Source organism: Bos grunniens, chromosome X (assembly GCF_055505025.1).
Source record: "Bos grunniens cultivar Pamir isolate PY7600 chromosome X, Bosgru_T2T1.0, whole genome shotgun sequence".
Lineage (NCBI taxonomy): Eukaryota > Metazoa > Chordata > Mammalia > Artiodactyla > Bovidae > Bos > Bos grunniens.
In genome coordinates, this window is record NC_141194.1 from 55929921 (window position 1) to 55944215 (window position 14295).

A 14295-nucleotide genomic window follows, 5' to 3' on the forward strand; every position below is an offset into this window, starting at 1 on the left:
ACCACCTGACCCCTCAAGGCTGTGATAGCCCTCACTTGGCCCTGGGTCTCCCTTGCCTCCCTGCCAGACCCACTTCCACCCACCCTGTGTATCTCTGTCCTTCCCTGCCCCCACTAGCACCAGATCTGCCTGTCCCTCTGGGCATACTCTGTCTCTAGGGTTCCTTGTCCACATCCTCTTCCCTAGATTTGAGGCAGAATTCAGAGGTCATTCAAGTCTCTCCACCCCCGAAATTTGTACCTATCTGCCTTAGTGTCTCTGAAGTCACAGTGAGCTCCACGCTCAGCTCTCCCTGCATGTGCCAGCTGGAGGAACTCTGGCATGAAGCTGCAGGTCTGTTGGTGTCTCTGTCTCTCATTACCTCTCTCTAGCTATATGATAGTGTCTGTCTGTGCACAGAGGTTGATTGTGGAGATAAGTGGGGAAATCCATACAAGATGCTTAGTATCACCCCAGGCACTTTGCAAGCATAAGATGAATGTTAATTGTACTTCCTATGGTTATTATGGAAGGTGGGCTGAGAGGGGGAGACCCCAAGGGACCACACCTCTTTCCTTCTTGCAGACATTGTTCCTGGCCTGTGATGCAGACTCCTGGGCCTGGGACTTGTCTCACACAAAGGTATGACCTTGAACGACAAGACATTGTTATTCCTGGAGGAGTAGGTGGGGACTCAGATAAACTGGGAGGCCCTTGCCATGCAGCCACTGCTGGGAGGGTCATCCCTGTGAGGAAGAGTGTCTCTCAGAACATGCTGGTCAGAGAGGGTTTATGTGGGTGTCCACATCTGTCCATACCCCAGCCATGCTTCCTTTCCCACCTGTCTGTCATGGTCTACGCCACCTCTCAGGTCTAGAGATCCTCAGACTCCTAGGACAAGCTCCTTTTATGCAGCGTCCCCCACCCCCAAGGTCTTTAGGAGACCAGACCCAGGCCTAGCCCCAGGGCTGCTGTGTGGACAGCAATCCTGTAACCCTGAAGCTGTCATAGAGTGTTTGTAGGAGAAACACTGGCCCAGCAATTCTGGCCCAGCAACCATGGCTCCAACCTGGAGTTACAGGGACCAGTCAGAGTCCAGGAGCTCATCCTCTGCTGGTTTATGGTTTCTCCCATCTTTGATCCAAATCTGTTGGGTTGAGGGGGACGAGTCCAGAGGTGGGATGAAGGCAAGGGTAGGGGAGATGGCAGCTTCAGCAGGAGAGTGGAGACCTTCCAAGGCTGGATGAGAGCCAGGAGGCCAAGGCGATGGGCAGTGGATGGTCAAAATGGTGCAACACTGCAGCCATCTGGGGCTGGTGTTTGATGTCCCATGCAAGTCACCTTGGATTTCTGTTGGTAGCTTTAATGTCCCCCAACACACACAATGATTTGCTCTAAAATAGACTCTTCTCTTCCCTTCCCCAGAACTGACTGTTCCAGCTCTGTGGGTTGTGATGGTCCATCTGGGAGAGGGCTGTCCCATTATTAATACTTGACCCCCATCCTGGCTCCCAAGCCCTTGGACCTGACATGGGCAATTTCCTGCCTCTGTCCAGTGGAGTTTTCCATCTTTGGTCCCTTGTATCATGACTAAGTGATCTCTTCCTTTCCTGTTCACGACGGGCCCTACACTGGACCTCTTCTTCCCTATTCTTCCATGTTCCCCAATTGACAGTTTCATCTCTGTCTCCCCCCACACACTTTCAAATGGACTGTCCCAGCCCCATGACCCCGAAGATCTTAGAGAGAGCAACAGCCAAGGTGTCCAACCACCTGCAGAATCCCACTCCGGTACAGGGCAGGTACAGCATCCATCAGAATAAAAACTAGCAACAGCCCCCACTAGACTGGCACCTCCACGTGGGCAGGGACTGTTGTTTATCTTGTCCCTGATGTCTCTCCAGGACCTAGAATGGCGCTCAGTATGCAGTACAGACCCATTAGGTGTTGGATGAATGAACACTTTGATACAACAATTCCATTTCTAGGAACATGTGCTAAAGAAACACTGATACAGGTGCACAGGGCTGTGTGCACAAGAGTGGGAAGAGCAAACAACTGGGAAAATCTTGTAAATGTCTATTGTCAGTGACCGATGCTGAGTGAATGAATAATGGAGGTTTGGAGCATGTGTGGAACAGGAAACAGAGTGAGACAGACTTGTTCAGGACATGCTGCTAAAGAGGAAAAGCAGGTGAGAGATGCTCATATTGGTACCCTGTGGATGTGTGTAAATATAGAGAAAACCGTTTGCAACAAAACACACAGAACTGCCCTCAGTAGTTACATCTGGAGAGGGGGAGGTTAGTGCTGTTCTGTACAAAGAATATCTGACAATATTTGTTTATTTTTAAGGCAGTGGCATGGATGTGTGTGCATGCTAAGTCACTTCAGTCGTGTCCAACTTTGTGCGATCCCATGAACTGTATGTAGCCTTCCAGACTCCTCTGTCCATCAGATTTTCTAGGCAAGAATACTGGAGTGGGTTGCCAATGCCCTCCTCCAGGGGATTGCCCTGACCCAGGGATCAAACCTGCGTCTCTTGCCTCCTGCATTGGCAGGCAGGTTCTTTACCACTAGCACCACCTGGGAAGCCCTAGAGGCATGGATACACAGAGAGAAACACACGGCAGGTATATGTCTTGCTCATTAACACAACTTTAATAACTAATAATGCTTGGCACATAGTAAGGAAAATCATGTTTAACTGTTGTGAACTGTTTATTTCATGTGCTAGGAATTCATAGCCGTGCCATGTTCATGAACAGCCACCAAGTTCTGCTTCTTATCTTGGGCACTTGTCACATCCGTGAGGCTGAGGCAAGGAAAGAGAAGGAAAATAAGTGACAATGAGCTCCCACTGACTGATAAATTACTATTCAGCTCCTCATTTTGACCTGCATGGCCCCTGTGCACTCCCATTCCATCCTGCCTTGTGGTCTATGTGCACCTCTCACTGCTCCTGAAGACCAACCTTGTGTTCAGGCTGCAGCGACTCTGTCAACTGTCCAGTGAGGTTTTCGGCTAGAGGAATGTGTCGCCTACATGCTAGAAGCTGACCTGGGGTTTGGGAGCCCACAGCATCCTGGGGAGGGAAGATCTCTGGATATACAGAGCAGGAAGTAGAAAAAGCATGGGAATCCTTCTCATTTAGCCTCAGAGCTGCACCCCCAAGGGACTGGGAGAAAGGAACAAGTGACAAGACAGGATACAACTAACATAAGAGAACAGTGCCTTTTGTGGGGATGTGGGGATGGAGAGAAAGCTTACTTACAGATTTAGTCATCTTCATCTTCCTCTTCCTCGGGATCACTGATCTCTTCATAGGCCACTGGTTTTCTTTTTCGCAGTCTGTTGGCCCAAACATTAACTGTGTTTCTGTTGGATTCTTCCTCGTGATCGCTGATCTCTTCTTGGGCAACTGGTTCTCTTTTTTGCCGTCTGTTGGCCCACACATCAACCGTGTTTCCATTGGATTCTTCCTCAGGATCACTGATCTCTTCGTAGGCAACTGGTTTTCTTTCTCGCAGTCTGATGGCAGAAACCTTCTTTTTCTTGGATCCTGGAGAAGAGTTGGTACATGGGTGTTGGGTGGGTTAGGGAGTGTCGGGTCCTGTTTTGTGAGATAAGGAGATGCCTCCTCCCTCCCCAGGTGTCCACAGGACTTCTACACAGTCTGTTTTGCACACTTTCTGGCTCAAAGAGGCTGAGAGGTTAGACCCACACCAATACACACCAAACAGCAGTTAGAGTTTTAGCTTCTGGCTCCTTTCACCAGTAAGTAATTCAGATTACTTACCACATTTATTCCGACCGTCTTTCACTCAGCAGATATTAAAGGCATATCGTGTGTCAGGCATTGAGCTGAGGGTGGGGATAAAACTCTGAGTAAGATGTGTTCCCAAGTTATCACAGATGGAATGACCTGAGTTCCCCCACCAGGGATTGAACCCATGCTCCCTGCAGAGTAGGTGCAGTCTTAACCACTGGACTGCCAGGGAAGTCCCTTGAATTGAACACCTTTGAACAGCCTGTGAACTTGGATTCTTTATTTCCATTTTATGGACTAGGAATCTGGAGCTCAGAGAATTTGAAAGGCTTGCCCCCAGTTACATGGCTTTCATATGGATGACAACTCAGATCTGTGATTCTGTAAGTCACACGTTTTTAAAACAAATTTGGCCATGCCAAGTGGTTTGTGGGATCTTAGTTCCTTGATCAGGGATCAAACCCAGGCCCCAGCAATGAGGACCCTGGAAGTCAGCTCAAATGTTTCAGCTGGAGCTGAGCAAGCTCTCAGCCCAGCCTGGCCCTAGGCCTGTCCAGGATCCATCTCCCATGGCTAACCCATTCACTTGAACATGGCCAGGGAAGACAGAGGAGTTGTTCCCAAACAAGTAAGAAAAGTGGTTTCTCTTACCTGCTGTTTTCTTACTCTGCTGAGCAGAGATACTTGCTTTTGCCTGGGAGCACAGCTGTCTCTGAGCCTGCTCTGGGCCTGATGTTCCTGGTACTATCTTCGAACGTTTTTTTCCCTTTACAGGCTTCTTGGGCATCACCTTTTTAACGTGAAAGTCACATACAATCAGTATCCATTTCTCAAGTGCTTTAGAGCTTACAAAGTGTTTTCTTGTGCAGTACCTTAATTAACGTCCTCAACAAGTCTGAGGGATCATTATATTACCTGTACCTAAATTACGAAGAATCTAGGAAGTTAGAAGGAAATGGAATGGTCTAAATGAAGGGCGTTTCCAGGATTAGAACGCTTGTTTTCATGCTTTTTCCAGACTGACACCCTCACCAAGAGAAATCTCCAAGTGAGCAGGAGTGTGGTACACGGAAGATTTGGGAAAGTAGAGCATTCTAACGATCCATGAGGTCTGTGAAAATGAGGAGGGGCTTCTATAAAATCTAAGGGATTGAAGATAAGATGGTTGACAGCTGCGGGGAGAGCAAATGGAACAATGTGCAGAGGGGACAAAACACTGCTGGCAAATGGTGTGGGAGAGATGAATATAGGGAAAGGAGAAGAGAGAATGGTTCACATAAATTCACGCAGACAGCCAAGAAGGTGGTGCCAGATGTTGCATCCTGTCCTACCTCGGCAAGAACATTTCATGTGGAATTAGGTGAGGTGGTTCCTGTACCAATTCTACTTGTGTCAGGGTGTGTCGCTGACCAACGATCTTAAAGCCAACCTTCATTCAGCTCTTGTTTATAAAACTGTGAACGATAACTATATAATCAGCTCCCTTATTTATGCATCAGTGAACAATAACTGTAAAACAAGCTAAGTGAAAGAACTTTCTAAGGCTATAAATGCTGTTTAAATGTGATAACAATAAAAACAAACACTTTTATGATCCCTCTTTGAATTCTCTCTTCAACTGTGTCCACACTGCTACTGGTAACCCAACCACCAGATCCCTTTACCCTCTAAACTATAGTTTAACCTGCAATTGCAGAAGAACTCATTCAATAAACCTCTAAGGGTCTTCCTGGGCTGGAACTGGGACTTCAGAGATGCCTCAGGGGCAGACAAGGTCCCTAAGGAGCTCACAGAAGAGAGAGGCTGACAGTTCAAGTGATTCCCAAGCAACACAAAAGGGGCCCTGTTGTGAGAGTGGGTGTCTAAACAGAAGTGTCAGCAGCATCTGCAAAGTTTAGGGGAAACGCCTGAGCTTCAGAAACGTGTGGAAAAGCTTATAGGTTTGGAAATGGCTTGGGGCTTTGGATTAGACTACTACCACTGCCACTGTTGGGCTTCCCTGGTGGCTCAGATGTAAAGAATCTTCCTGCAATGCAAGAGATCCAGGTCTGATCCCTGGGTCAGTAAGATCCTCTGGAGAAGAAAACAGCCATTGTGGTCTCAAGCAGATTATTTAACATCACTGTACGACAGTATCTGCATTATTATGAGTAGTAGTATTTAATAATACTAACTTCATTATTATTTGGGGATAAAATGGCAGTAACATCATAGAGGTTTTAAGGGCTAAATACACTAATCCATGTGAATTGCCTAAAATAGTATCTGTCATCACTATGAAATCAAAAGAAGTAACAACTATTACAATTGTTGTTAATTATTATTTAGCTCTTGGTACTACATCAGGACTGCAGCCATGAAATTTAAAGACGCTTACTCCTTGGACGAAAAGTTATGACCAACCTAGGTAGCATATTGAAAAGCAGAGACATTACTTTGCCAACAAAGGTCCATCTAGTCAAGGCTATGGTTTTTCCAGTGGTCATGTATGGATGCGAGAGTTGGACTGTGAAGAAAGCTGAGCACCGAGGAATTGATGCTTTTGAACTGTGGTGTTGGAGAAGACTCTTGAGAGTCCCTTGGACTGCAAGGAGATCCAACCAGTCCATTCTAAAGATCAGCCCTGGGGTATTCTTTGGAACAAATGATGTTAAAGCTGAAACTCCAGTTCTTTGGCCACCTCATGCGAAGAGTTGACTCATTGGAAAAGACTCTGATGCTGGGAGGGATTGGGGGCAGGAGGAAAAGGGGACGACAGAGGATGAGATGGCTGGATGGCATAACCGACTCGATGGACATAAGTTTGAGTGAACTCCGGGAGATGGTGGTGAACAGGGAGGCCTGGCGTGCTGCGATTCATGGGGTCGCAAAGAGTCAGACACGACTGAGCGACTGAACTGAACTACATCAGGAACTGTGATAAAGAGATCAGCAAAGGGAGGCAGTGAGGGCCAGGCTATTTTCCCACTTTTATCCCAATATTCACATCTACGGAGAGATAAACAGTCTCTGGTCCTTTGGATTTGCGAGGCACTCACCTTCTGGCATTTTCCCCCTTGCATGTTGGAAGTCCCTTGAGGAGGTTCATCTAAAAGGAGGTGACAAGTCAGAAATTTGTTTTTGTTGTTGGTAAATATTCTCAAACTGCAGAGACTCCTGTAGTATCAGGGATTTCTGCAGCAGAGGGTGACGAGTCCACTTATTATCAAAGAGTTACTCTGAGACCAGCCTCTGAATAACAATGATTTTGCTATTTATTTGCAGCATCTATTCAGAATTTTTCTTCTATGGTTTATAAAATGTAAACTAAACCCCATCACTGCCTTATCCTATCCTATTATGTATTTCTTACGTTTTTCCCCAAAGAAGTAAATTGATTGGTCTTTAGCCAAAAATCACTCTATACTTAAAATGGTGAATTTCACAGTATGTCAATTACACCTTAATGAAACTGTTAAGTGTGAAATGAACCATGGATGATTTAGTCCAGTGGTTATGGAATGTTTCCAGTATAAAGATACCTCTTTAATATCAAAAACCTTGTAGCTACTCAAGCACTGGGTTTTTAGCCCTCTTACAGTAATTTTGGGAGCTTGTGGAATCCGGCCTGTTAAACTAGAGAGTCAAAGGGTTACTGGAGACATTTTGAACATTCTCACCCTGTCTTCTCACAACTGTGCTGTCAGAGCAAAAGAGCAAATGAACACATCCCATCCCCTTTTTAAGTGAGTACATACACTGCTCAGATTTCTAGACTCTGTCACTTTTTTAAAACCTTACATTGCCTCTGCTCATTGACCAGTAGGAAAGGTCAATGTGTGGAAGATTACTCTCTTAAACTCTCTTCCAAACTCAACACACAGAACCAGGTTCGATTAGGAGTGAGACAACTATTTGGTTTTGATAAAACGCAAGCAAACAGCCATATGTCATTACATAATATGTTAATCACTTTCTTAAGATAGTTACCCAATACCTATGCACTATTATTTTGGAAGTTTTGGGTGGATTTACACTTCAAATTTTTCTTAATCATCCTGTGATTCATTAATGGTGCTTAGCAAGAACTAACTCCTTTAAAAAAGAAATGTTTCCAACATGCATAAAATGATGGACAATAATATTTGAAACGTGCATCTACCATTGGGTCTAGTAGGATTTCAACATTATCTCACAACTACTTCAGATCGCTCTGAGCTCTTTATTCAAAACATAACAAAACACTATGGACAAGTCACAGCTGAAGCCATCTGTGTGGCCCTCACTGATCCCTACCCTCCTCCCTTTTCCACTTCTTCACTCCAGAGTTTGATGGGTTTTATTCTCATTCACGTTTTTATACATTTACCAAATACTTTCTATCCATAAAAATATATATAATCTCGTTTTGCATGTTTTAGGATTATATATGAATGGCCTCTGACTGTGCTTAACCCTCTGCATTCCATTTTTTTTTCACTTAACCATGATGCTTTTGAGGGAACAAAGTCCTGAGAATCTTTCCCCATCTGGAACCCAGCATAAATGAGCTTCAGGAGACTCATTTCCTGTCACTTACCCTTTTCCCTGGGGTTCTTAGTTTTAGAATCACAATGCTTGGATTTTGTGGCTCCATTGTTAGGACACATGAGAGCTGCTGGGGTACCCTTGAGATCCAGAAAGATGCAAAATATTTATTTCTTAACAAACAACCTGAGAGGAGGGGGAAATGCTGGGACACAGCACCAACAGTAAAGCTCATCAGCTGGGCAGGGGGAATCTGAACCACGGCCAGTGAGAGAGAAATGCATAGAATCCAGGTCTGAGCATCTCTGTGGCCACTCTCAGCCCACAGCCCTGCACAGGATTTAAAAGAGCAGAAGGGTTGAAAACTGCCCTGGGATTTCTTCGCACAGAAAAGGACAAATGTGGGACACTTGGCATAGCCTAAGAAGAATAAACCATGGCTTGTAAAGAGGAATCATCATTTGTTTCCAGCCTTGTCTGGACCCAGAACTTCCTATTACCTAGTCTAGTCATGGTTTCATAGTTTCTCTTCATATTCACATAGGTGGTTTTCTCCGAGTATCCCAGATGTGCCCCCTCTTTCATAGAGAAGTATTTGGAAATATTCTTCAAAGTCTAAAAAAGAAAGAAAAATAAATCCCAGCAATGATTCAGCTAAATATGTCTGACTTTCAGCCAGGAACTCTTCCTTGGCTGCAGGGCCTCCATGTTAGATCTATAAAGTAGAGCTAATAAACCCTCTCTAGTCACGGCTAACAGAGAAAATGGGTAACATTGTCTAGGCTCCCGTCTGGCATGTAGTAGGTGTTTAATGCTGATGGCATGCTCTTCTCTAACCTTCCAGAATAGACTGAGAACCATCCAATCCAGTTCAAGATCACAGATCTTGTACCCAAGGATACCAGGCAAGGACAGAATGAGGGTCAGAAGCTCTGGATCTTCCCCTGACATGCTGCTCCTTGTCCCCAGTGCTTCTGACCCTCCCCCAACCCCCAATGCCCAGAAATCTAGTCACCATACAATGTCCCCTGGGCCACTCCTCTGCCCTCTCCAGATCAACTCAGAAATCCCGACTTGGATTTCTTCTCTAATTTCTTCCTATCTTCCCTGGGGTTTTCGGAGAAGCTGTCTCTGTTCATGGTGCTTATCTAGAAGGAACACAGCCTGGGTCTCTCCAGTCACAAGGCCAAAGGTTCTGTTGGGGGATAAAGTGTTGAACGAAGTCCACACTCAGTCACCTGTTTTAAGGTTCTACTTTTCTCCCTGGGGAAGGAAATGGCAACCCACTCCAGTATTCTTGCCTGGAGAATCCCACGGATGGAGGAGCCTGGTGAGCTACAGTCCACAGGGTCACAAAGAGTTGGACATGACTGAGCGACTTCACTTCACTTCACTTTCTACATCCTTGGCTTATCTGTCCCTGAGCAAGGACATGAGGGTGGGGAAATCAGATGAGAACAGGAAGCTGGAGGTCTCTGAGAGAAGTAGTGATTAGGGATGACATGTTTTCTGTCATGATCAAAGTAGCATTGAGTCTTTGAGGGAGGTTGGTTACTGTTGTTAGTAGCTTGCCTGGTTTGGCTTATTTTGAAGGATGGATATCAGACACTTGTTGGGGAAGTAGTGAAGTGAATGCATAGTATTATTGAGGGGGGCTGTTTTGAGGCAAAGGAGGGGAGGAGGGCTAAGTCCCAGAGGTCATATGGTGTCTCTGATTGAAAGGTTTCAGTTTTCAGGCAGAGGGATGTGGGATTTTGCTCTGTTGAAAAGAAATGAAGATCACTAATATGAGTGAACTACAACCCCACCCACAGCGAGAAAACTCCACAACAAAGAGAACTTCACAAACTGCCAGAATACAGAAAGGCCACCTGAAACTCAGCAATATAAACAAGATGAAGATACAGAGGAATACACAGCAGGTAAATGAACAGGATAAATGCCCACCAAACCAAACAAAAGAGGAAGAGATAGGAAATCTACCTATAAAGAATTCCAAATAATGATAGTGAAAATGATCCAACATCTTGAAATCAAAATGGAATCACAGATAAATAGCCTGGAGACAAGGATTGAGAAGATGCAAGAAAGGTTTAACAAGGACCTAGAAGAAATAAAAAAGAGTCAATATATAATGAATAATGCAATAAATGAGATAAAAAACACTCTGGAGGCAACACATAGTAGAATAACAGAGGCAGAAGATAGGATTAGTGAAGTAGAAGATAGAATGGTAGAAATAAATGAATCAGAGAGGAAAAAAGAAAAACGAATTAAAAAAAATGAGGACAATCCCAGAGGCCTCGAGGACAATATTAAACGCCCCAACATTTGAATCATAGGAATCCCAGAAGAAGAAGACAAAAAGAAAGACCATGAGAAAATACTTGAGGAGATAATAGTTGAAAACTTCCCTAAGATGGGGAAGGAAATAATCACCCAAGTCCAAGAAACCCAGAGAGTCCCAAACAGGATAAACCCAAGGCGAAACACCCCAAGACACATATTAATCAAATTAACAAAGATGAAACACAAAGAACAAATATTAAAAGCAGCAAGGGAAAAACAACAAATAACACACAAGGGGATTCCCATAAGGATAACAGCTGATCTTTCAATAGAAACTCTTCAGGCCAGGAGGGAACGGCAGGACATACTTAAAGTGATGAAAGAAAATAACCTACAGCCCAGATTACTGTACCCAGCAAGGATCTCATTCAAATATGAAGGAGAAGTCAAAAGCTTTACAGACAAGCAAAAGCTGAGAGAATTCAGCACCACCAAACCAGGTCTCCAACAAATGCTAAAGGATATTCTCTAGACAGGAAACACAGAAAGGGTGTATAAACTCGAACCCAAAACAATAAAGTAAATGGCAACGGGATCATACTTGTCAATAATTAAATGTAAATGGGTTGAATGCCCCAACCAAAAGACAAAGACTGGCTGAATGGATACAAAAACAAGACCCCTATATATATTGTCTACAACAGACCCACCTCAAAACAAGGAACATATACAGACTGAAAGTGAAGTGCTGGAAAAATATATTCCATGCAAATAGAGACCAAAAGAAAGCAGGAGTAGCAATACTCATATCAGATAAAATAGGCTTTGAAGCAAAGGCTGTGAAAAGAGACAAAGAAGGACACTACATAATGATCAAAGGATCAATCCAAGAAGAAGATATAACAATTATAAATATATATGCACTTAACATAGGAGCACCACAATATGTAAGACAAATGCTAACAAGTATGAAAGGGGAAATTAATAATAACACAATAATAGTGGGAGACTTTAATACTCCACTCACACCTATGGATAGATCAACTAAACAGAAAATTAACAAGGAAACACAAACTTTAAATGATACAATAGACCAGTTAGACCTAATTGATATCTATAGGACATTTCGTCCCAAAACAATGAATTTCACCTTTTTCTCAAGTGCACATGGAACCTTCTCCATGATAGATCACATCCTGGGCCATAAATCTAGCCTTGGTAAATTCAAAAAAATTGAAATCATTCCAAGCATCTTTTCTGACCACAATGCAGTAAGATTAGATCTCAATTACAGGAGAAAAACTATTAAAAATTCCAACATATGGAGGCTGAACAACACGCTGCTGAATAACCAACAAATCACAGAAGAAATCAAAAAAGAAAGAAAAATTTTCATAGAAATGAATGAAAATGAAAACACAACAACCCAAAGCCTGTGGGATACTGTAAAAGCAGTCCTAAGGGGAAAGTTCATAGCAATACAGGCATACCTCAAGAAAAAAGAAAAAAGTCAAATAACCTAACTCTACACCTAAAGCAACTAGGAAAGGAAGAAATGAAGAACCCCAGGGTTAGTAGAAGGAAAGAAATCTTAAAAATTAGGGCAGAAATAAATGCAAAAGAAACAAAAGAGACCATAGCAAACATCAACAAAGCCAAAAGCTGGTTCTTTGAAAGGATAAATAAAATTGACAAACCATTAGCCAGACTCATCAAGAAACAAAGGGAGAAAAATCAAATCAATAAAACTGGAAATGAAAATGGAGAGATCACAACAGACAACACAGAAATACAAAAGATCATAAGAGACTACTATCGGCAATTATATGGCAATAAAATGGACAACATGGAAGAAATGGACAAATTCTTAGAAAAGTACAACTTTCCAAAACTGAACCGGGACGAAATAGAAAATCTTAACAGACCCATCACAAGCACGGAAATTGAAACTGTAATCAGAAATCTTCCAGGAAACAAAAGCCCAGGTCCAGACGGCTTCACAGCTGAATTCTACCAAAAATTTAGAGAAGAGCTAACGCTTATCCTACTCAAACTCTTCCAGAAAATTGCAGAGGAAGGTAAACTTCCAAACTCATTCTAGGAGGCCACCATCACCCTAATACCAAAACCTGACAAAGACGCCACAAAAAAAGAAAACTACAGGCCCATATCACTGATGAACATAGATGCAAAAATCCTTAACAAAATTCTAGCAATCAGAATCCAACAACACATTAAAAAGATCATACACCATGACCAAGTGGGCTTTATCCCAGGGATGCAAGGATTCTTCAATATCCACAAATCAATCAATGTAATACACCATATTAACAAATTTAAAAATAAAAGCCATATGATTATCTCAATAGATGCAGAGAAAGCCTTTGACAAAATTCAACATCCATTTATGATAAAAACTCTCCAGAAAGCAGGAATAGAAGGAACATACCTCAACATAATAAAAGCTATATTTGACAAACCCACAGCAAACATTATCCTCAATGGTGAAAAATTGAAAGCATTTCCTCTAAAGTCAGGAACAAGACAAGGGTGCCCACTTTCACCACTACTATTCAACATAGTTTTGGACGTTTTGGCCACAGCAATCAAAGAAGAAAAAGAAATAAAAGAAATCCAAATTGGAAAAGAAGAAGTAAAACCCTAACTGATTGCAGATGACATGATCCTCTACATAGAAAACCCTAAAGACTCCACCAGAAAATTATTAGAACTAATCAATGAATATAGTAAAGTTGCAGGATATAAAATCAATACACAGAAATCCCTTGCATTCCTATACACTAATCATGAAAAAACAGAAAGAGAAATTAAGGAAACAATTCCATTCACCATTGCAATGAAAAGAATAAAATACTTAGGAATATATCTACCTAAAGAAACTAAAGACCTATATATAGAAAACTATAAAACACTGGTGAAAGAAATCAAAGAGGACACTAATAGATGGAGAAATATACCATGTTCATGGATCGGAAGAATCAATATAGTGAAAAAGAGTATACTACCCAAAGCAATCTATAGATTCAGTGTAATCCCTATCAACCTACCAATGGTATTTTTCAGAGAAGTAGAACAAATAATTTCACAATACAAAAAACCTTGAATAGCCAAAGCAATCTTGAGAAAGAAGAATGGAACTGGAGGAATCAACCTGCCTGACTTCAGGCTCTACTACAAAGCCACAGTCATCAAGACAGTATGGTACTGGCACAAAGACAGAAATATAAATCAATGGAACAAAATAGAAAGCCCAGAGATAAACCCAAACACCTATGGACACCTTATCTTTGACAAAGGAGGCAAGAATATACGATGGAGAAAAGACAATCTCTTTAACAAGTGGTGCTGGGAAAACTGGTCAACCACTTGTAAAAGATTGAAACTAGAACACTTTCTAACACCATACACAAAAATAAACTCAAAATGGATTAAAGATCTACACATAAGACCAGAAACTATAAAACTCCTAGAGGAGAACATAGGCAAAACACTCTCTGACATAAATCACAGCAGGATCCTCTATGACCCACCTCCCAGAATATTGGAAATAAAAGCAAAAATAAACAAATGGGACCTAATTAAAATTAAAAGCTTCTGCACAACAAATAAAACTATAAGCAAGGTGAAAAGACAGCCTTCAGAATGGGAGAAATAATAGCAAATGAAGGAACTGACAAACAACTTATCTCAAAAATATATAAGCAACTCCTGCAGCTCACTTCCAGAAAAAT

At 42.5% G+C, this 14295-nt stretch overlaps 1 protein-coding gene across 6 annotated transcripts in view; it reads right to left on the minus strand.

Moving 5' to 3' along the window:
- Positions 1 to 2615: 2615 nt before the first annotated feature.
- The window catches only part of LOC147340446 (putative protein SSX9), a 130160-nt gene continuing 118480 nt past the window's right edge, over positions 2616 to 14295 (minus strand). For 3 of the 6 annotated variants that reach the window (XM_086386361.1, XM_086386360.1, XM_086386362.1), the window contains 5 exons: positions 8755 to 8869; positions 6787 to 6836; positions 4400 to 4538; positions 3254 to 3541; positions 2616 to 2794 (listed from right to left, as the gene is read on the minus strand). In XM_086386361.1, the coding sequence (XP_086242487.1) occupies positions 3258 to 3541; positions 4400 to 4538; positions 6787 to 6836; positions 8755 to 8869 (588 nt within the window). In that variant the 3' untranslated portion in view covers positions 2616 to 2794; positions 3254 to 3257. Of the gene's footprint in view, positions 2795 to 3253; positions 3542 to 3778; positions 3844 to 4399; positions 4539 to 6786; positions 6837 to 8754; positions 8870 to 14295 lie in introns of all 6 variants that reach the window. The other 3 variants (XR_015158399.1, XM_086386363.1, XM_086386364.1) reach the window with 3 other exon arrangements.